Below are 21,407 nucleotides of genomic sequence, written 5' to 3' on the forward strand. Positions count from 1 at the left end.
TTATCATCCTGTACATATGGCTTCTCTGTATGGCTATAGTGCAATGCAAGAAGTGGTCATTGCTGAATAGGAGATCGTTGGATATTCTATATGTTACTATTTATAGATATACTTTTATATTTGAATATAACTTTTATAATATATCATACTTAATTATAGCGATATTTAGGCTATGGAATTAAAGTGGAAAGAAATTTAGATTTTTTTTAAAATTTGATAATGTTATACTGTCTATAAAGTGAACACGGCATTCAATTTCTTTATGCGAAGGAATATTTTTATTCGAACACGAAAGGTTATGGAATGCATTGGAACAAACTATTAATATAGCAAGTTTGGTTATTTATAGAAATCGTAAAGGTCAAAAGGAAGTCAAGTGATAAGTCTAAAAGTTTAGGGAAAGTTATCTCGCGATACCTCATATATTATAACTAATCACTTCAAGCGTGTCATTTACACGCTTTCGGGTTGACCTTTTTAAACAGAAAATGAATTTTACGTTTGCAGTTTCCCAAGAGGGTAAGCGTAATGACACGAAAATGAAAACAACCATCTTAGATTCGAATAAAAGCCACTGCTAAATATTTAAAGATCTACATACAACGACGAATACGGAACTTGTATGCACTCAGATCCGCTGATAAGAAAACTTAATTTTTTTCCGCCATTTTCCAAACATATCCAGTTGTGATTCAGAAGATATTAGAAGAAAGCTGGACCAATCGTTGCAGTCGCTCTTCACGAAGCGAGCGTACTTTCCTTCAAATTCTTGCTTCCCTACAGAATCGATCTCTCCAATGTGTGTATACCCATTCCTCTCTCACTTCTCTGCTTTGCCGGCGTCTTGTCTGTCGCCATGGTGACATATTATTGCCTGCCATCGACTTATATTGTTACTTTAACTGCAGCAATACCATAATTTGTACAACCTCATATAAGTAAATCTTCGGATGTGATTTAATTAGAATACGAAGGCCATTTCCCAGTAAAATCTTAGTAGTTTGCAGTATGGGGATAGCTGTGATACACGACTGATTGCTGAAGGTCACATGAACCAGACAAAGTTTAGTAAAAGTGGAACTTTAGAAACGAAAGGCTTGACTTGACTTATAAAAAGGGTTGTACGCGTTTCCCATCACGCGAAATTGACGCCCACGATAGTATCGGTTCTACGAAATGAGTACGTCTTCTGAAAATATACGCCGCGTGACGGCGCTCCGATGCTATCTTTTGCATTCACCAGCGAAACGATCAAATTCATTCTTCCGCGTGCCGAAGTGGCATCATGTAGCAGGCCTACCAGTTGAAATTAGAGGCAAGTTGTTCCCAGCTCTTTCCATTCTCGTCAGTGTTTGGTTTTAGTCCCCCGTTTAAACACCAACCCACTGAATCGTGCCCGTAAAGAGTTCCAATCACCAACAGGAGTACCAAGTGTCCAAACTGAAGAATTATGGTTTCCGTCCGTCTTCTTCTTCTTCTTATCCCATGTGTTTGCACAATCCTGATGATTGTCATGGTTCAGAGAGGTACGTGTAATTCAGTCATATTGCTAGGTCATCGACAGCCCTTTTTATGTAATAATGCTCACGATATATAAGAAAGATAACAATGTATATGTATTTATTTATATTTGTTTATTGTTATGATTGTAATGCCCTTGACTTTGATATTGCAGTTCGAAAGAAAGCTAACAACTTTAAGTTATGTGCAACAACGTTATGTGCAAGTGCAAGAATGCATTGCACATAACGACATTATATATATATATATATCGTGCCATAAATGACAATTAAAAATTTTTAAATGCTAAAGGTTCATGTTAATCGCAATAATATTCAGTTGCAATTATATTTTTTTATTTTCTATGTCATCCATTATTTCAAGGAGGCACATGGAATCATATTACCAAAAATAAATCAACTTCTACGGTTAAAATCATTCAATAGTCATATTGCAAAAGTTAAACGTTTACCGATCGAAAACACATGTAATGTGTTTTTCCATGTAATGCGTTTTTGCATGTTTTCAGTGTTCTTGTCTTCCATCTGTAAGTTCTTAAAATACACAAACATTACACAACGTTTTATTGACGCATCCATTGATACGAACCACGTTTAAAAACATGTACAGCTGGGCAGATTATTGAAAGGAATACTGCGAAAAGGGGAGTTGTTATTAGGATGATTATCCTGCAGCAACAAATATTAATGTTTCCCTTTAAACATCTCGCAACCTTGACAAAAGTAGCCACACCCGTGTCATCAGTCTAGAGCTCAACGTACATGCTCTAATCTCTCATCTGCTGATGTACAAGGAAGTGAAAAGCATTGGACGTCAATAAGAATTCTGCAATATACGAATGGGGCGAGTCTAAAAACAGACTTAAAAGTTTGCATTTCGAAAACAGTTGGATGTGTTTAGTCTAAAGGACTGTCAGGAAATGGTCTTTCAGTGTAATTTATAACCATGAATATCAGACTTTCAGATCATAAGCAGTCTAACGAAGATGCACCGCGTATCTCTAATGACACTCAATTACAAAACTTAACGTTAATAGTTTTCCTAAAATGCATAATTTAAAGATAATGCGATAAAAATATATCACAATTGAAAGAGAAATTTCATAATGGAACGTGGTGATATTTATTTTCTTTAAACTATTGTAAAATCTCGACCATCCACCCACCCACCCACCTACCCACTCACACACACACACACAGGGAGCCAAAGAACTGAAAACACCTGTTACAACCAGCAACACTGGCAAAGTATTGCCCAACTGATTCTAACATTAGTACAAAGTTTTTTCCTTGACGTTCTATGATAATATAGTAGGGGCCACACCTCTCGTTATTTTGTTCACAAGGCTTAACGTTTTCATTAACTAATTGCGTTGATCGATTTCCCTGCCAACATTTACGCATGTGCATTCATTAAAGCGAACTGTTCAGATACTCCTGCCTGTTACACACTTTAATTTTTTTACTATGTGATCTATAGTTCACAACGCTATAATTGATCTCTCTCTCTCTCTCTCTCTCTTTCTATGCACATTCGCACGGCACTCACGGAGTCAATGGAGCTCTCGGTTTCATTAGCATAGAGCAATCGTATGTAAAAGCATAACCGAAACTACAATAATTCTATATAGTGTAAATTAATTAAACATCAATAATTTACAGAAGTGTCTATATCTGCAAAGATGGATATAAATAATTGGCTCACAGATTTTGCAGCATTTCAACGAATCGCCACCTGTTTCATCACTGCACCTACTGCGTAATTATGATGGATGCGTTGGTATACGATTCACCCTAACAAACTATGCTAATGGTTTTTATACTATTATGAGCCACACGACAACAGCGACTCTCGTAAGAATGTTAAAAACATAGCAAAACGTACGAATAATGACAATCTTATTAATATGAATTTATTTCCATTGAATTAAATAAAAACAAGACATTTAAATTTAATTTCTCTCTAATCTCATGCAGTTCTTCGGGGATAGTAACGTGTGGGCGACTTGATTAAGAGCCACATAAATTTATATTACTTTGTGATAGCAGGATTCTTTAAAGTCTCCAACTCTTTGACGAGTACATTTGTTTAAGAATTAGTGGTTGAACAGGAGTTTATTACTCCCATCCCGAGAAAGAAAATGCCTTTAGTTATATTAGACCAAATTGTTGTTCTCTACGAGAACAAATTATGTTATTATCAATTAATCTTGCGATTACCGAGGAAGAAGCGGAACCGGAACTGGAACTACCCTTTTGTTGGAGTTGTTGAGGCTGAGAGTCTGTCCAGAAATACACACACACACACACACACTGTGTCTAAGTTTACTACTACTATGTCGACTATTTGTTTTGTGTCTCAACGTCCTATTATATTGTTCTCTTTAATATTATAGAGGAATAACAAATTCCTCTATAATAGCTTCAATTTCCTTTGCAGGAGGAAATATTCAGTCTCCTCCTTTTTTGAGATAAATGACTAACTCGGATACGAGCAGTTTCTGAGTCAGTTATCTAACTCAGGATCGAGAACAATATTCATTTTCTAACCCACCAGGCAGCCATTATTGTGGCATAGTGTGTATATGGATTGATTGACGCAAATATCTAAGCACTTTTAGGAATTTCCAAAATCATTTTCATCCCGTTTCATGAGTTGCAATGTAAGAAGAAGATCTCGTGCTTCCACATGATCATATGCACCACTTGCGTACGAGCTATCATTACATAAGCTCGGAGTATTCACTTTTTCACTTGTTAAACATGATAATATTTTTGAGCAAATATTACGATAGTTTATTTCCCATCTTCTTATATTTTTACTGCCTATGTTTACCTGGAATTGAACTACTCTCTAAAATTTCCTAATAACTGGAAGTTTACTTTTTTTTCACTATAGAATAGCGAAAACAATCTCTCCCGTCCTTAAATATTTTTTCCTCTGCAAATTTGCAAAGACGTCTAAAAACTACTGGAAATGTAGTATCTTGTAGAATTATAGTATAGAATTTGATGCCACAATTTGCGGTAATTCGATAATATGCAAAAGACAGAAAGGATAACTTACTGACAGTGTGGTTTAAAATTTGTATAAAATCACGACATTATAAGAAGTGTATTTATAAAATATTGTACATTTATAAATAACATGAAAATAAACAAATAAAAATAATAAATCACTTTTATAAGAAGCAGTATGCCTTTTCGTATACCACATATTTGCAACAGACTGATGGATTTTCTTCACTGGTATTATCTCCGAGTTGTGGCAAGAAGTGCATAGTTATTGGACTAAATGCTATTTTAAAATTTCAAAGTGTTGTATTGACTTCCCTAATTATTAAGCAGAACAAAAATATCCAAATTCAAATAGTAGAAAGAAAGAAATCTGTAATAATATTATTGTGTGATTAACATTGCATTTACTCGGGACTTATGCGACATTGTTCCCTTCTAACATTTCATATCCTATTGGCCACATTCCATAGGAAGAAAACATCACATGACATGAATAATTAGCAATTTCATGAGTTCTTTAGCTTCTAGAACGTCAATTAGAGTCTCTTGTATTAAAAATGTGCGTTCTACTTGAGAGAACAAGAATCTAGCGTCTTGATGCGTGAATAGATGCATATATACATACATAAAAACATTTACGAAACAGACAGATCAATTACAACACTTACATGTTTACAAAATCGTTTTCTTTTTTTGCAAAAAAAAAAAAGTACTTGGATTTTCTATGTTATTGTGCTTTTAACCCGGTTTTATGGCGACTCCCTCTAACTGTCCTACTTTCTGTGCAGATTCGCCAAATGGTTGATAAGATTTACAACGTTGGGTTGCCATAGTGATGAAATAAATGAGGGAAAAAAAAAACATTTTATCTGCGTATCTAAAGGCGCGACCTTGAAAACGGAAAACGTGTCGGGAATAATATATATATTATATGAATATTTTTAGCGTTTCTATTGGTTGGCAACGCTCCGTCGATATTAGGAAATCAGCAGTAGGCTGTAAAACATTGCTTCAATAGCAGTATTTGTAGATGAAGAGAGCATCAATATGATTGATAAATTTATATTCTATTATTTAAATACGAATTGATATAAAGGTGACTTTACACCTATATTTCGGTGCGTTAAATAAATAATAAATATCACGGTTTTTTTTTTTTTTTTTTGCATGACATGATTTTTCCACATATGTGAGAATTCGTATATGAAAATAAGAATAATTGTTCGTGTCTGTTTATAAATAGTATTATAAAAGACCATTTTTATCTTTTATAAAACAGAACTCCCAGAAAAATGTCAAGAATGAAAAATCTCACTTTTTTCCTACTCGCTCTCGTTAACGCTTTAAGCGATGGAAACATGCGGATATATTCTGTGCAAGAACGGCTTTCATAGCCCAACGTTTCGCGACAATATGCGTAACAAAACAGGTTACAAATTGATTATGGCAGGACAACGACGTCTAAAGTCATTGCGTGATTACGATGTCCGTGTGTGTGTGTGTGTGTGTGTGTGTGTGTGTGTGTGTGTGTGTGTGTGTGTGTGTGTGTGTGTGTGTGTGCATGCATTACTTTCAGTAGACAAACTTTACTGTATTCAAAGCGCGTCTAACTTTTCAGATTACAACTCTTTCATTTTAACGAGCTACAAAGAACGTTGGCTCTCATGTTACAAGGCTCGTTACAACTCCAGTTTTATTAAACTGAAGAGGCACGAACTAGATTTTGCTGTATATTTTATTTAAATTAGGGAACTTTGGAATTCTAAAACAGGTAATAACCCCTTATCTTTTTTTCGTACTCTTCATTTATATGAACATATTCAATTTATGAATCCATGAAACTAGATGCTAGGAACAAACATGCTAAGAGACTAGAATTAAATCAATAAGAACAGGTGGTCCGGCAATGAAAGGTTGAAACGTTAATAAAAAAAATGCTTATTTAAATATCTATTCAAGGATTTAAACAGTTCAGGAGTTAATTGGTCTTTTTTGAGTGCAGGGGGCCAAAACAATAGAAGCAATTACAGTTGCAGCCTGCCTTGTCGTTCTTATAAATTTAATCTCTATGCAAATATCAACCAAGATCGGCTTGTCGCTAAAGTTGCGACACACGTCGCTTTTGTAGCGTGAAACAACCCCTATATTAAAGTGGAATGCTGTTACAGCCTATATTTGATAGAATTGTCTCCAAGCACGAAGCTTGTGCGTGCACGACCAAATGATCATTACCGCGACCTTGAGCGACTTTGATCTTGCTATCAATTGACACTTTATATTCCCCATTAACTAACCAGTTTTCTCATTCACCAACACACCTGTTATAGTGAATTTTCATAAAATATTTCGAAAAACATCTACACTTGGTAAAATGCTTTTGCAATGCTAAAAATAAATGAAATCCCTATTTAAGACCCCAAAGGTTAAGCTTTCTCAATGAAACCCTCTGAGATAAACGAACTGCAGACATTTTTTTGACTAAACGACTACAAATACACAAAAGTTTTAGTAAAACAGAATTTACTGAATAAGGTTGTTGAAGTTATTTAGAGAACCCACTGTGTGTGTGTGTGCTGCACTTCCCACGGATATTTGGGTGAAGCTGGATGACAAATGTATTGATATAACCATTCACTAATTGTCATAGAGATTGCTTTATTGAATAACAAGGGGAATAAAAATCATTTAAGAAGAAATTACTGGCGATTATTCTAGTACATCACATAATGCATATTTCTTCAGCTATTAGAGTAGTAGAGTAGTTGCACTGAATTAAGGGAGATGCCAGTTATACTGGATCATGCTGGATTTTACTCATATTACACCTCTTAATGAAAGTGTGCGTATTAATGTTTTGTTTTGTTTATTTTTGACGATTTGACATTAAAAATTCGGAGTTAAACAAAAATGTGATTAATGGCGTGCAGGGCACACCTGATATTTAGAGGAGATTCACAAACATTTTGAATTGGCAAAAATTATATCATTTATTAAATTAATGTTTTTAACATTAATTTAATGTTAAAAAACCATTGATAAAATAAACCAGTGATAAAATTTAATTACGTATTATTTAATTGTAAATTTCCCCTTAGTTCAATGTATTCAATCTTTGAATTTGATAGTTTGGTTCTCCTATAAATAGTACTAATAGCTTGTCTTTAAGTGGTTAAATATTAACTTAAAATGAAAAAAAAAAGGAACTCTAGGTATTAACATAAAAATACACTCAAATCATGAAAATACAATTAATTATATTTATAATTGCTTGCAAGTTTAGCAATGGAGATGATGAACGTTCTTCGTATGTGGGATGGCTTAATCTGGGAGCAGCTAATAGTACGAAATGAGTTGAAGCCGTGCTTCTTGCTAACAATTATCAATAAATTTCAATGTAAAACTTAAATGCAATCCTTTTAGCATAACTTTAACACAGCGTGTGCAACCGATTTCTCCGAACAGCTGCCAATGACAGTATAATCCTTGGCTACCAATAGTTTTGAAGGAGTCATGGTGAGAATACACGGCGAGCAGCTACTGCCATCTTGTGATCCTAAACCGTAACTAGTATCGTTATCTGCAATAGTGTGAGTTCTGTGGTCGATTTGTCTGAGTTAAAAACAACTTTTCTTTTTAGAAGAAGAAGAAAACCAGACTTACTTGCACCAAACATCGATTAATTCAGGTACAGGCTGAAAACAAAATTCTGCAGTGGGCGGCTATATACTCAAAACTATAATAGTCTTTCTTGTAGCGGTCTAGCATTATGGACCTAAACGTGTTACTACTAGGATACACAGGCAACCATTAAATAAAATATTTCATTAATTCAAGTATCAATTTTTATTATAAAAATTTAATTCGATATGTACTTATAATTTAGAATTAAATATTTATTGTTAATATTTGATCTTTTTCGGCATTCATTCCGTTATATCTGATCATGTTAAAAATCTAACAGAATAGCTACATTATTGTTGGCAGTCGTTTATTTTCAAATTTTCTCTCTCCAATGTTCGGAGATCATTTGTGATAAACGACATGAAGAAAAAAAGTTTACGATCATCTTTTTCAAAAAAAAAAAAAAAACGAACATTATAAACAATATCTGGACAAATTTTACATCGACATCCGAACACTTCCTGCGACCATATGCTTACGAATTCGAATGGCCCATACATGCAATGGGCGTGATGACATAAAGAAATATTCTCCCTTAAAAGCAATGTTCTTATTGGCTAATACAATATTAGTAAGTTGAAAGTTTTCGCGGAGCTGACATCACTATTTGCGGAAACAATGCACATAAAGTAATTGTCGCCTTTTCCGAGTACTGTGTTATTTTCTCTGAATTATCAGCCCGTTAACCTGAAAAATCTCATCTTCGTAGGAGACTGGATGGTAGCATCTCATATATTAGCAATACATAAGGGCGCATTTTGTACACGGCAGCCATAAATCTGCGCTATCGTCAGGAATGCTTCGCCTCACACCCAGAGTTTTATAGCATCCGTAGACGAGATTAGGCTACGGAAGCGCAGACAACAATGTGGTGAATACCCTCATAACTGAAGTCCTTCAATCTGTCACGTTAAATGCTTTTCATTGCACCACAGCTTCTCTTGTCTGTGTGACTCCCCCGCACACTACGCCCCCCCCCCACATACCCCCCACACTCTTCTTGCAACTCCATTTAAGATAAAACGGTTGTACTACAAATACCGAGAGTAATAAACATGTTCTTAGAAACTGATATCTATTTAAAACTAATTCTCAACTTGATATTTATTTAAGTACTCTCTTTTATTGTATCAATAAAAGAAACTTCGGTCAATCTTTAAAGATGTTCGTATAAGTGATTTGATTCTATTCTTTATTGCAATCAACAGGAGTGCACTGTGTCATCATTAATAAGAAAACTTCCATTAGGCCAGGAAATATTGAAAGTCTTCAATTTACTTAAAATAAGTAAATTCGAATAGTTATTAAAACGTAACCAGTGTATGAGAATAGCAAAGCTAGTGTTAAGTAACTGAGAGATATTCTAAATGATATGCATCCTCCCCTAATCCTCTTAAGATAAAATATCAAAAACACTGTATTGGAATAAGGAGGTTTCGTTGAAAGTGATTTCACAAAGTGTAAAATCAGATTAATTACTTAGCTGAGCGATTACTGGCAGATACAAACACCATCTTGTTAAACTAATACTGATACCGGCTGTAATGTAGTTAATGTCTGTGAATTGTTTATTCTGTGGCCAGTTTGTTTTTAGGAATGAAAAACTGGAGTTTACTGGAAGGAAAACTCTGCCACCTCCATCTGAGATCGATTAAGTCACCTTTAGTTTGAAATCCCTTATGAGTATTCTTCGTGTTCTACTGGAGATTCGAACCCAGGTCTTTACAACATTAGGGAAATGCCAGCTAACGGACGAGTTTCGACATTGCACATCGGATTCGCTTCCCGTCTGCATTTGTATTTGAAGGTTCTGTTTTTTTTTTTTGGTTGGTATGGGATCTTGCCATTAGATTAAAAAGGTTCAAGACTGGCATATATAATGGCGCATCAAAATGTGGTAGTAGACCTTTGACTCGCTTAGAAAGAAGTGGGAAAAATCCCGGAACAAACAGAAATCGAGAACAAGACGTATAGCTTCTTCCCTTTTCAGCCTTTATCTAATTTCAAACATTCTAAAATTCCCATCAACAAAAAAAGCTGTTACTCTAAGTAAAACCTCACAATTTTCCGAAACAGGATAGTTGGTCTCCTTTTAGAATAAAATCCCTTGTCGACACGCGACGGGCCAATGTCATAACATTTACGACAGTTTGTTTCCATAGTTACCAATCGAAATAAGAGCTATTTTATAGCTGCTGAATATATCTTGTGCTATCAGAATTATTAAAGGCAAGACCAGGAAGCGTACAAACGTCTGTCACTATATGGTATGGCCATGATTTTGTAAGAGCCTCTGACCCGAGAAAAATAATTAATAGATTCAATAACGACAGCTGTTTGCAGACAATAGTTTCGTATTATACGAAGTTCCTCCAACTTAATGTAAGAAGTACTGCTATTTGGTAAACAGTTTTAAACCAATGCTATAAATGGAATTCTGCCTTTCTTGAATGATATGTACAATCGTAATCTTGATACAAAAGAAATTCCAGATAAAGTCCAAATTTAAATTCAACGTTACAAAAATTTCAAACAGCACTGACTGCGATTCAGGACTCACTGGCTACATTAAATATTGCGAATATTTCAGCCGCCTCAGATAAAAAATAGAATTTTCAAAGTAACTCCGGAAAAAATGGAATTGAGAAGGCAATAGCTTAGACGTCGGAGATACAACACAGCAGTAGTAAATGTAAATTCTGAGCAGCGAAAAACAGAAGAGCAGAAGCATTTCGGTTAACAAAATACTGTGGAGTAGCTCAGTTAGAAGAACAATTTGATTGCAGACACTTGGATTTGAATGAAGAGCAAGAGAAAGAGAAAGCAGTCAGGAACTGCTGCGCAGTGAGAATTCATTTGTCCTCTCCATAAATATCTTCTTAAAAACGGAGCCATCCCTCGTGTGATTAAAATATGAAGGATGGCTCCGAACAAAAACAAAATATTTTTGCAGTGTATGTAGGGTTTTCCTGAAGTCAGAAATTTTCATAAGAGGATCGCCTGCTCTGATTTTCCTAAGGATGGCTTAAATTTCCTTTGAATGACCTTTTCCAACTACTATTTACTTTCGATATGCTGTTAATTTCTACAAAAATACAGCGCGGTGCAGTTCGCCATATTGGTGGAGAAATCGACGTTCTCGTGTGCTGACAAATTGGTATTCAACCTTCTTAATAGGAAAATTAGATTTGTTGGGCAATAAAATTAGGATGCAGACATACATGAAAATAAAAATAAATTAGATGAGAGTATGTTCTTCTCAAGCTAGTTGAGAAATAGTTGAGTAATGTTTACTGGATCGGTACATACAACAATATTTTCCTAAACACAATCGCTAGTGTGGAAAATTAACAATAAACACAACATTTTCACTACACTTGGAAAGATGGGATTTCTCATCTCATGTATTATGCAAACATCTTTAATAAGGATTTTTTGCCAGAAAACGCATGCTGTGTTGGTGGATTTACTGGCCTCATGGTTGCTTGCTTCTGCCGTAATTCCAGCTGCTGTCAAAAATAACAATAATAATAAATAATAAAATAAAATAAATAAAGAAGGAAGTAATTGTAGGCAGTCACAACACACAGCTGTATTTTGTAGTAATCTTTTCTTTCATCATCGATTCTCACAACAGTGAACCTAAGCTATTTTGGAAGATGAACTGTAGGCATTTCGTTTGCCATTTAATGTTCTCAGAACACATCCGTGGTTCAATCGGCAAAAACAATCCGATTTCAGAATTCAAATGCCCCCCCCCCCATTTCTACTAAAGCATAAAAGAAGGGGCAGCTGGGGTACCCCCCAATTTAAAATTTTTCAGATGTTTCGGCATAGTACGATTTTTTTCCAATTAATCAATTGGAAACTCCCCCCCCCCCTCAGTGTGTGTTCTATTTGAATTTCACTACTATGAAAAGGTCATAACCTTATCGTATGTTAGCACTATGAATAGACTATGGATTAGCTCATCAGGAAACTGCTTTTAAGACGAAGTATGGCACTTTTTCACGTCTCTTCAGAATTCCGATACCTTTAGTTTCCACTCACGAACCATGCCCGTATTTGATCCATATTATCATTATCCCCCCCCCCCCACACACACCTTTAAGACCACCCCCTGATAATGTATGCATCAATACCAGCCATAGATTCGCTCTTCGAGAAAACGACGTCTGTTTATTGGGATTTCTTTGAGAAATTCGCCAATTCGTTTATGTAATAAAAACCCTCATTTGTTTCATTTCACGATTCAGTAATTATCTCATCTCTCTCTCTCTCTCTCTCTCTCTCTCTCTCTCTCTCTCTCTCTCTCTCTCTCTCTCTCTCTCTCTCTCTCTCTCTCTCTCTCCTTAAATTCACTGGCATATAAAAGTTTACTGTGCAAGTTGACAATAGCAGGAAGTGCAGAATGAGCAATATTAAAATCTGTGATTATTATTACAACTGCCTTATTAATGCGATAAGGCGTAATTTCCTGTGTAAAACTAATGATTTTCCACAACTTATACTAGTTGATATTTTTACAGATATATAGAATAGTATTTTCCAAATCTTGTTTAATTTCGAAAACTTTGAACTGTGGGAATGAAGATATTTTCTGTTAAGTTTAAGTTTTGAACTGTTGGAGAAGAACTCATGAAGGGAATGGAATGAATAACAACCGCTGTTGATGTTTTAAAACACGGGTTTCCTCCCCCTCCTTACGTAAGAGAGAATATGCCGTTGATGCAATACATAAATCATTAATATAGCCAACGTACTGACCGATATCAATAAACAAGTCAGGGAAGTAGATGGGACATCGCAAAGGAAATAGTAAAAGGAATGCCGAAAAGCAGGAAACACAACTAGTTAATGACGAAGATTAATTAAATGGAATTTAAAATATTCAATGGTGTAATTCTGATTGACAGATAATAGGTCGTTCTTACTAACATTAGGGAAGGGGTTGGCCCCACTGCATATTTTTCCCCTCATGAGCAAAAGATTTTTGCACTAAATGGTAATACAAGCTGACATTCTACTAATATGAACCCGGTTGGTAGAACTTTCCCACCAATGCATCTCATATTAGTGGAGGTCAAGCAGAAAAGAGGACCTGAGAATGATTGTGAACATGAAGTCGAAATTTGGGGACATTGAAAAAGTTGAATCTTAAGAAGCTGTTGCTATACTGAAACGGTTATTATCCAGTCAGGAAATGATAGCGCTGTTTCAGGAATTCATGATCTCTCCGCATCTGGACTATCCAATTCCTTGGTATTTAAGGGAGGAGGAACGATGATGAACGGGAATCGAATCCAGATCTTTCCGACCAAAACGCTTCGGCTATACTGACTGAGCTATGGAGGCTCAAGTCGAGTTAGTAAAAGAGTATCATGAAACACTTTTACATTTGGAATGTTTTATATGACGATATACTGAAGGAATGGAATTCGTACGACTTTGTAAGACAGTCCGTGAAGAAGTCATTGAGGCGTGCTGATCAGCATGTCTCAATCATGTTCCACAGGATAGTAAATAGTGGAAGAACAAGTGATATATGAAGAAGTGGAAAGAAGAATTAAAGGAAGTCTTTTTTTTTTGCTTCGAGAATCGTTAGTGAGTTTCCGATTGTGCCAAATGTTTATAAGTTCAAGACGAGGTATTCTGTAAATTATTATAGATTAGCCAGATCTCTGTAGTGAGTTCAAAACTAAATGAAGATCCTAACGTAATCACGCTCATGTTTGAGAAGTTAAGACTAATCTATATTTATTTCATTTTTGCAATACCTTCTTCGATCTCAAATGTTTCGTGTCGCATGTATCGCTAACATTAATGTAATTCTGGTCACCTTCGCTGCTGTTATCAAATTGAACACAAACACGGAGGTGGCATATAGCCCGAGTATTTCATGCGTAAGTATTCCATGGTGACACACTGGCTTCATTCTAAATAACGAATTGTTTGGTACTGTGTTTCACAAATGTGAATTTAACATTATCAATTAATAATATATTCATTTTGAGTACTGTATGAAATCTTCTTAGAAATCTGTTTTTAATACAAAGTTGAAGCCAAGTACCTTATTACAAGCCTTAGCTTACCATTCAAGTGTAGTGTTAAATAATAATTGGTATTGTTATCATCCATCAAGAATGACAACGACGTGTACAACACGAATTACTAATATCAATATTTATTAGCAATCTTCAAGTTTCTGAATAAGCATATTGAAGAGAATGGTGAATCAGTTCGAATTTAACTCCACAGTTGTTTAACACGTATGCATATAAACTATTCAAAAGTATCATTAGGAAATGATTTATTCCTACAGAGATGTGCTGTTAATTCATCGAATTGAACTCCTTTGAAAAAATAAGCAATGCAATGCAACTTCAACAGTTGCCTTCGCCATTGTCCACTTTGAACGCAAAGAATGATATTTACATTATTGCAATGGCGACACAGCTTTGGTTGCATCTGTGTTGTGTCTGTAAATTTCCCGTGTAATAAAGGTCAGTTATCTGTTTTGTGTGATGAAATATTGGAGTTTTCGTACTCCAGTGCTAGACTTTCCAAAGTCTAGTCATGAACGAATCATCTGGCAAGTCACACACAGTTCCCTTAAGGTTGGCTGACTAGAATAGAATAAGTTTATTTTGCATGATAAAATATCGGATTTTTCGCGATGGAAAAGCTTTATCATGAACGAATCACAGTTTCGTTAACGACTTAGTGATAGCTGTGAATGTTTCTTGACTAGAATCCAATAAGCTAATTTTTCTGAAAATGAAATATGGCAAAGTGAAGAATGGTTTAACGTTTTCCTTATATGCAAACAGTTGGAAAGAATATTTTATCGAAATAGATGGGGTCGACTTTCCTTTGTTGCTTAATAAATAAAGTAATTTCTTTTCACCCAGCGATACCTAGCGAAAAAGAAGGTTTCATAAAGAAGAAAACATCCAATTTTCCTTCGAAAACGAATGAGAATTTTTGGCGATTTACTTCAACAACGAGACCTAATCTTCATCCATTCTCCGTCTTCTTAATAATGATATTATCATTGCGAGATTTTTATTGCAGCGAAGGCATTTTATCGCAGTGAATTTTAGTTCAAAGTGTTCTTTTGTTTTAATTCGCAGCTTCTAATTTTGGTTCATTTTATTAGTGTCCCTGAGATCAATGTATTTTAATTATTTTCCTCCAGTATTTCTGACATTATTAAAGGATATATAATGATTTTATTATATAGATAATATAAATTAATGAAATTAATACTAGGTTTTACTGCTGGTGTTAAATTAATAGTACAGACTCGATATCAGCAGTAATATTCCCCACCCCCCCTTCCATCCATCTGAATTTTTTCTAGACTATTAGTTTCCTGTAGCTTTCCTTTATTGCATCTGTCACAAGGGAAGAGAAATTGGAATCTTTCTGTTCCAAGGATGCTCGCGAATAGTATAAAACGTATACTTGTACTGTTTACTAGAATATTTGTCGAACTTCACTGCTCTGTATGACATTATTTTCCTAACTATTTTTGATTATTTATGAAATAAAAAACCAAATAGGAACATTTAACGTTTATATTTATTTAACTATAGCACAAATCATTGCATAAAAATTTCTTTTTAATTTTAATGTAAAGAAACAAAATCATTACAATTATTTCCATTGATCCATCTAATTTTCGACTGTTCAAGACAGGGTGAGTCCTGTAATTAGGATTTTGGGGCAATTTCAGCAATCGCCTGGTTATTCTTCTGCTACATACCTATTTGTGTCTGTAGATAAGTGTGTGTGTGTGTGTGCAGGGCCGGTTTGCGGGATGGAAAGCCCAAATTTTCGTGAGAGAAAACCTTCAATGTGAGATTGGCTAACTCGCCTTCAGTTAAAGAGTCCTGATAAAGTTTCTTTGCGTGCCGGACATGATTCGAACCCAGTTCTTTCCAACCGAAGGGCTTTGTTTAATAAGGAATGAGCTATGGAGTTCCCATAATTATTTTATTTTTGAATATAAATATCTGACCGAATGATCATCACTTAATGTTCTTGTCTCACATTTGTCGAATCTAAGAAGGTGATTAGAGATACAAAGGATTCTCTATAATTTTCCAAATGGCAGAGTTTGTAACTTTCTCCCTGTGACATTCATTCATATAAAACCTTTTGGTATCGTATGATAATTACATATTCACTAGTTAAAATAATTTACTTCCGACATGTATATTATTCATTTGGTTTCATTGTCTTAAAATTTCACTGAAACGCGTAATTCGATGAACTGTTCATGTACCGATTACGCGATTAATTTCACTGTTATTTTATATTAGTATTCGCATAACATTAGTGTAAGACTGAGATGCGTATATCGGATGGTTTTTCTTTATATGTTCCCATGTGTTTCAAAAGTTGTTTTCTTCTTCGACCAAGTTTGGTCTCTTGCTAAATTAGAAGGTATAGGATAAGGAAATGTAAAAGAGTGGATGGGTTGCGTTATTTGGAATTACAGAAGTAACTGAAGCACTCAGAGAAGTGGTTATGTCTGTTAATCGGGTCTGTCCTGATGTGCTGGTTTTCCTCTTTTGGGATGAAAAATCTCATGTATGACAAAGGCCCGCTCACCTTCAACTGAAAAGTCCTTACAAGGGTTCTTTGCAGCTTACTTAATCAAAAATCATCATCAATCGCATTTTAATTATATTAACGAAACGAATTTTTTATTTGAAGTTGACAAATGAATTTTATAGTCATTTGTAATTACACATTTACTGTTTATTATTTATAGGATTTGCTCTGATATTTCCAAGACCAAGTGTCAAGATTTCCTTATCAAGAGACTTTCCTCCGCAAGTTCCCTTTTATCAGGCCGTCGCGGTGGAAGACTCAAATTCTACAGGAATAAGTTATGCAATTGCTAGAGCCACAATTATCCCAAAATTAAGAAGAGGTCAGGAGCTCATCAAAGAAACTTTCCAAATTGAACCAATGTCTGGAGATATTTCGCTTATGAAGCCTCTAAACACTGAACGAATAGGTGAGGCGAGAACATACCACAATTAAGACAGCAAAATGTATTTACTTGAAATTGACTTCAAGGAAGTAAGTAACTAATAAATCTATTCGTTATCTTTTTATTCTAGTTGAGTCCGTGTCTACGATTGTTTTAGACATTAACGCAACGCAATTGTCGTCCAAACAGATTGCAAACAGTACTCTATTGATCGCCTTGCAGGATGCTAATATTAACGACATCTGTTTTACGCCAAATCAAGAACTTTGCTTCTCAGCAGAAGATAGCAATTACAGACTGCTTGAATCGCAGACCCCTGGAGCGACGTTTGACAGGCTAAAACCACCTGGAAACTATATTCTTTGTCCTCACCTCTCCCTTCATTATCGGATTACTCAAGGTAAGCAGATGCTGATTCGGACAATGAGTCGTGTTCATTCGCTGTATGTTTCGAATGCTATAATTATCAAAACACTCTCCATATTAATTCTAACTGGTTAAAAACTTAATAGAAACCACATCAATTGCACGCCCGGAAGAACTAGCCACCCACTCGCTGGCAACTTATGAATATTTTCACACCAAGCATTTCCGCATTTTGTAAAAACGTTCGTTAATTTTCATAATAATTCATTCGTCTCTTACAGCGTTAACGTGTTGACATTTCAATTCCATTAAGTCTGGTCACTGAACTTTGCATAAGTAGACAACTTCAGAATTGCGATCTCCGGCAATTATCACGAGGGCACACGATAGGGCGTAACTCCACTTCTGATTCCATAAAAAATTGACAGACATGCTAACATCGGAAACGATGTTAGCATGTCTGTCACAAAAAAACAAACACTAAATGGATGTTTGTTAGTTTGACAGAAGGGGTTTAAGTCAGTTAATATTCCCAGCCGAATTTAGCACTTGGGACGTTGTTTATAATTCCACGATGTAATATTAACGCTGGTTTTCATTTTTGGTGCGTTGGAATTTGTACGCATTTTTTTTTAAATCAAAAGACATTATTTGGATGGATTTGGAATTCGGCTTTTTTTTTTGTTGCAGTTTTCACAACGTTACAAAATTTAAAACTAATCAAAAGAAAAAAAGGGCATTTTTGTTTACAATGAACAAGACCCTGATTTTTTTTTCTCCGAATCGGCTGCAAAAATATTTTCCGAATAATAAGTTTTTATTTCAAGAAATTTCTTGTTCGGTTTCATTCTCTCCCAGCTAAAAGATTTTAAAATCCTGTAAAATGTGGCCTTCAGTTTCAAAATTAAATGCGTTATATGAGAAATACGTATGTTTTTGGTCTCGTCTGTGCAACCTCTTGATGGGTGACCACAGATCTGATTTCTTGCATTTTTGTTTTACATTGTGGTACTACTGGAACGCTATATCGGACCATCTGGCAAAAGATGAAAAACTGCATTTGTTTTGTTTACGACACCAAATCTTCAAATCAACTCCATGACTTGAACAATGATGGTAGGTAGCATTTATTTATTAAGGTTAATAGTTCTTGACATTTTAATGTGCAGAACTATTAACGTTAATGTTAGGAATAACTTTTTATTGCACTTGCAAAGTATAATGTTGTGTTGTTTCTACAGGAAGTGACAAAGTGTCTGTCGACCCAATAAGCGGAGCCCTAATCTTAAACAAGAGTTTGGATGCCGAAACAGAAAAAGAAGAAAAATTTACAGTGGAGTGCTCAATAACGGACAGCGAAAACAATACGCTAAATTCTTTTCTCATGTCCAGCATACTAGTCGTCGACGACGTAGATGATAATGCCCCTTATCGCCAGCATCAATCGTCTTCTGTTTTTACCATGGACGCATCTGAATTAAAAGTGGTAAGTGGCAATAATAACGACCCGAGTAAAATTCGCTCCAATAAATATCTATTCTTATAGATCTAAACTCACTGAACTAATGGTTGTATTAACAAGCAGCAAACGTGAAATGCGTGAGATCATTTATACTTTTAGTCGTATTTTCGTGAGTTTATCTGGAGGTGGGGATTTTCCTTTGCACATGTCTTCAGAAGTTACTCCAAGCTCTCCTTCGTATCCATTTTCTACCTGGGGGTTTGCTGAAAAACGAATTTATAATAAAGAGCTGATCAGCTGCGTCGAATTCGGCTAGTCTCCTATATCTCCTATCCTATTTTGGCATTAAAGTCTCCATCAATGAATGCGTATTGACTTGTAATTTAACGCCTGTTCGAGATTCATGTAGAAATTTTCTATTTCTTGGTTGTCGGCTACGGATGCTGGAGTGTAGTAGCAGGATATCAATTTTAATGTTATGATGATCTTTAATCCAATTAGTAACACACCCATTCATTCAGTAATTATGAAACAAGAAAGGATGAACTTGGGGAGCTTGGATTTAACGATAAAGCCCGCTTCACCTTGTTTACCACTGAGGATGCTCCCAAGAGTATCTGTTAGTCATCGCGCCATCTTGCTGTTAATTCTTTTAATATTTTTGTTTCATCCACCGTGAGAATATCTAAGTTGATATTGGTCAGTTCTTTGAATAATAAATCTGTCCTGGAATCTCTTGCCAAAGTTCGAGTATTCAGGGTACCAACTGCCAGTTTTGAAGATCTAATATGCGGCCTGCCTTCATCTACGGTATTCTTAGCACCCCTGACCCCAGTCAGTGCCTTACCTTCTGTTGCTGTAATAATGACATCTTTGCTGTAGTCGGATATATACACGTCTCCTGACTAAGGTTCTGAAGTGTTTAGCAGAGTTCTGTTAGCGATATTAGGTCCAGGTCCGATGGTAGCTAGGATTCCCACAAACCAGGGTGCACAGCGTGGAGGTGGACTTTGTAAAAAAATAATATGAAAAAAACTCACAAAAAAAGGATAAGAGAGAGGAAATAAGGAATGCTGATACAATACGATTAGGATAAGATAGAAAATAACCAAAGTATAAAGTTATTAGTATAAAAATGACATACTCATTACAGACAGACTAAAATGATAGAGATAATAGATTAGGTAAGTTTTTATCAAGAGTTATATGTATATAAATAAACAGAAAGAAATAGAGAAAGTGAAAAAAATTAAGAAATATACAATCAAGGAAATAAAGTTCAAAATACCCTTACATAAATGAAAAACGGAAAAAGAAATCGAATAATAATAGAAAATTTGTAAGAAATCTTACATAACTAGCAGAATTGTACACAAAATGTTTAAAATACTGAAAAAAAAACACTAAATAAGAGAAAATAAAGAAAGTAATGTTTTTTCTATAAGAAATGCGATAAAATAGACAGAAATTGTAGACCCATAACGCTTCTTCCAGTTTTATAAGCTTTTGACGTATACTATTGTTAACAAAATAAAAAATATATTTTTAAATTCCATTAACCAAAAGTACAAGTAGGTTTTTGAATGTTATGTTTTGCGTTTTAGAAAATTTTTAAATCGTAAATCAGCTTATGGTACAAAAGGAAGGAATATACCGTTTTTCATTTCTTTCAGAATTCTCCTATTTCGAACGAGTTTACTGTGCTTGATAAAGATTCCAGGTGGGCCAATAATATCGCTGTATACATAGAAGGAGATGCACTTAATCTCTTCGAGGTTAGGGACGAAAAATCTTACGATATGCACACAGGAATACTATTAACAGCAGGTATAACGTTACAAATCTTCTTTGAATCCATATTGTATTTTAATTAGTAAATGTGCATGGGAGATACTCTTTTTTAGACTTGTGCAGACGTCATACTGTTTTACCTCTTTTTTGGAAGTGCAATGAAGTGTTTCTCTAACACTTTCAACTAATGACGATTGAAAAAAAAAAGCATTTAATTTCAATATTCGGTTTGTATAATTGTTAAAAAGTATTTCCATTTCATAGTACGATTCAAACCTTTACTCAGAAGGAAATGAAAATAAAATTTTACTTGAATTATAACAATACTCATTTAATAGTAAATCAATTAATTAATCAATTAACTGATTTACTATTAAATTTTAATTTAATTTATTAAATGGAATTTTCAACAAATGGAAACAGGAGAAACATTATTCTTTTACTTAACAGAGAATTAATCTTCCGTAACACACACACACACATGAATTGATGTATTTCAGTGCCTTTCATTGTAAATCATAACATTGTTATATGCCGTAATGTGAGAACGGATTAAATACTC

General features: G+C 34.8%; 1 protein-coding gene across 1 annotated transcript in view; it reads left to right on the plus strand.

Moving 5' to 3' along the window:
* The first annotated feature begins 1,176 nt into the window (after window positions 1–1,176).
* LOC150096344 (proto-oncogene tyrosine-protein kinase receptor Ret-like) overlaps window positions 1,177–21,407 on the plus strand; it is a 72,989-nt gene continuing 52,758 nt past the window's right edge. The window contains exons 1-5 of the mRNA XM_090409036.1: window positions 1,177–1,315; window positions 17,002–17,250; window positions 17,357–17,626; window positions 18,834–19,078; window positions 20,728–20,881. Coding sequence (XP_090265162.1) covers window positions 1,177–1,315; window positions 17,002–17,250; window positions 17,357–17,626; window positions 18,834–19,078; window positions 20,728–20,881 — 1,057 coding nt within the window. The remainder of the gene's footprint in view (window positions 1,316–17,001; window positions 17,251–17,356; window positions 17,627–18,833; window positions 19,079–20,727; window positions 20,882–21,407) is intronic.

Source organism: Typopeltis vanoorti, chromosome 19, assembly GCF_054136105.1.
Source record: "Typopeltis vanoorti isolate ZY-2024b chromosome 19, IOZ_Tvanoo_1.0, whole genome shotgun sequence".
NCBI lineage: Eukaryota > Metazoa > Arthropoda > Arachnida > Uropygi > Thelyphonidae > Typopeltis > Typopeltis vanoorti.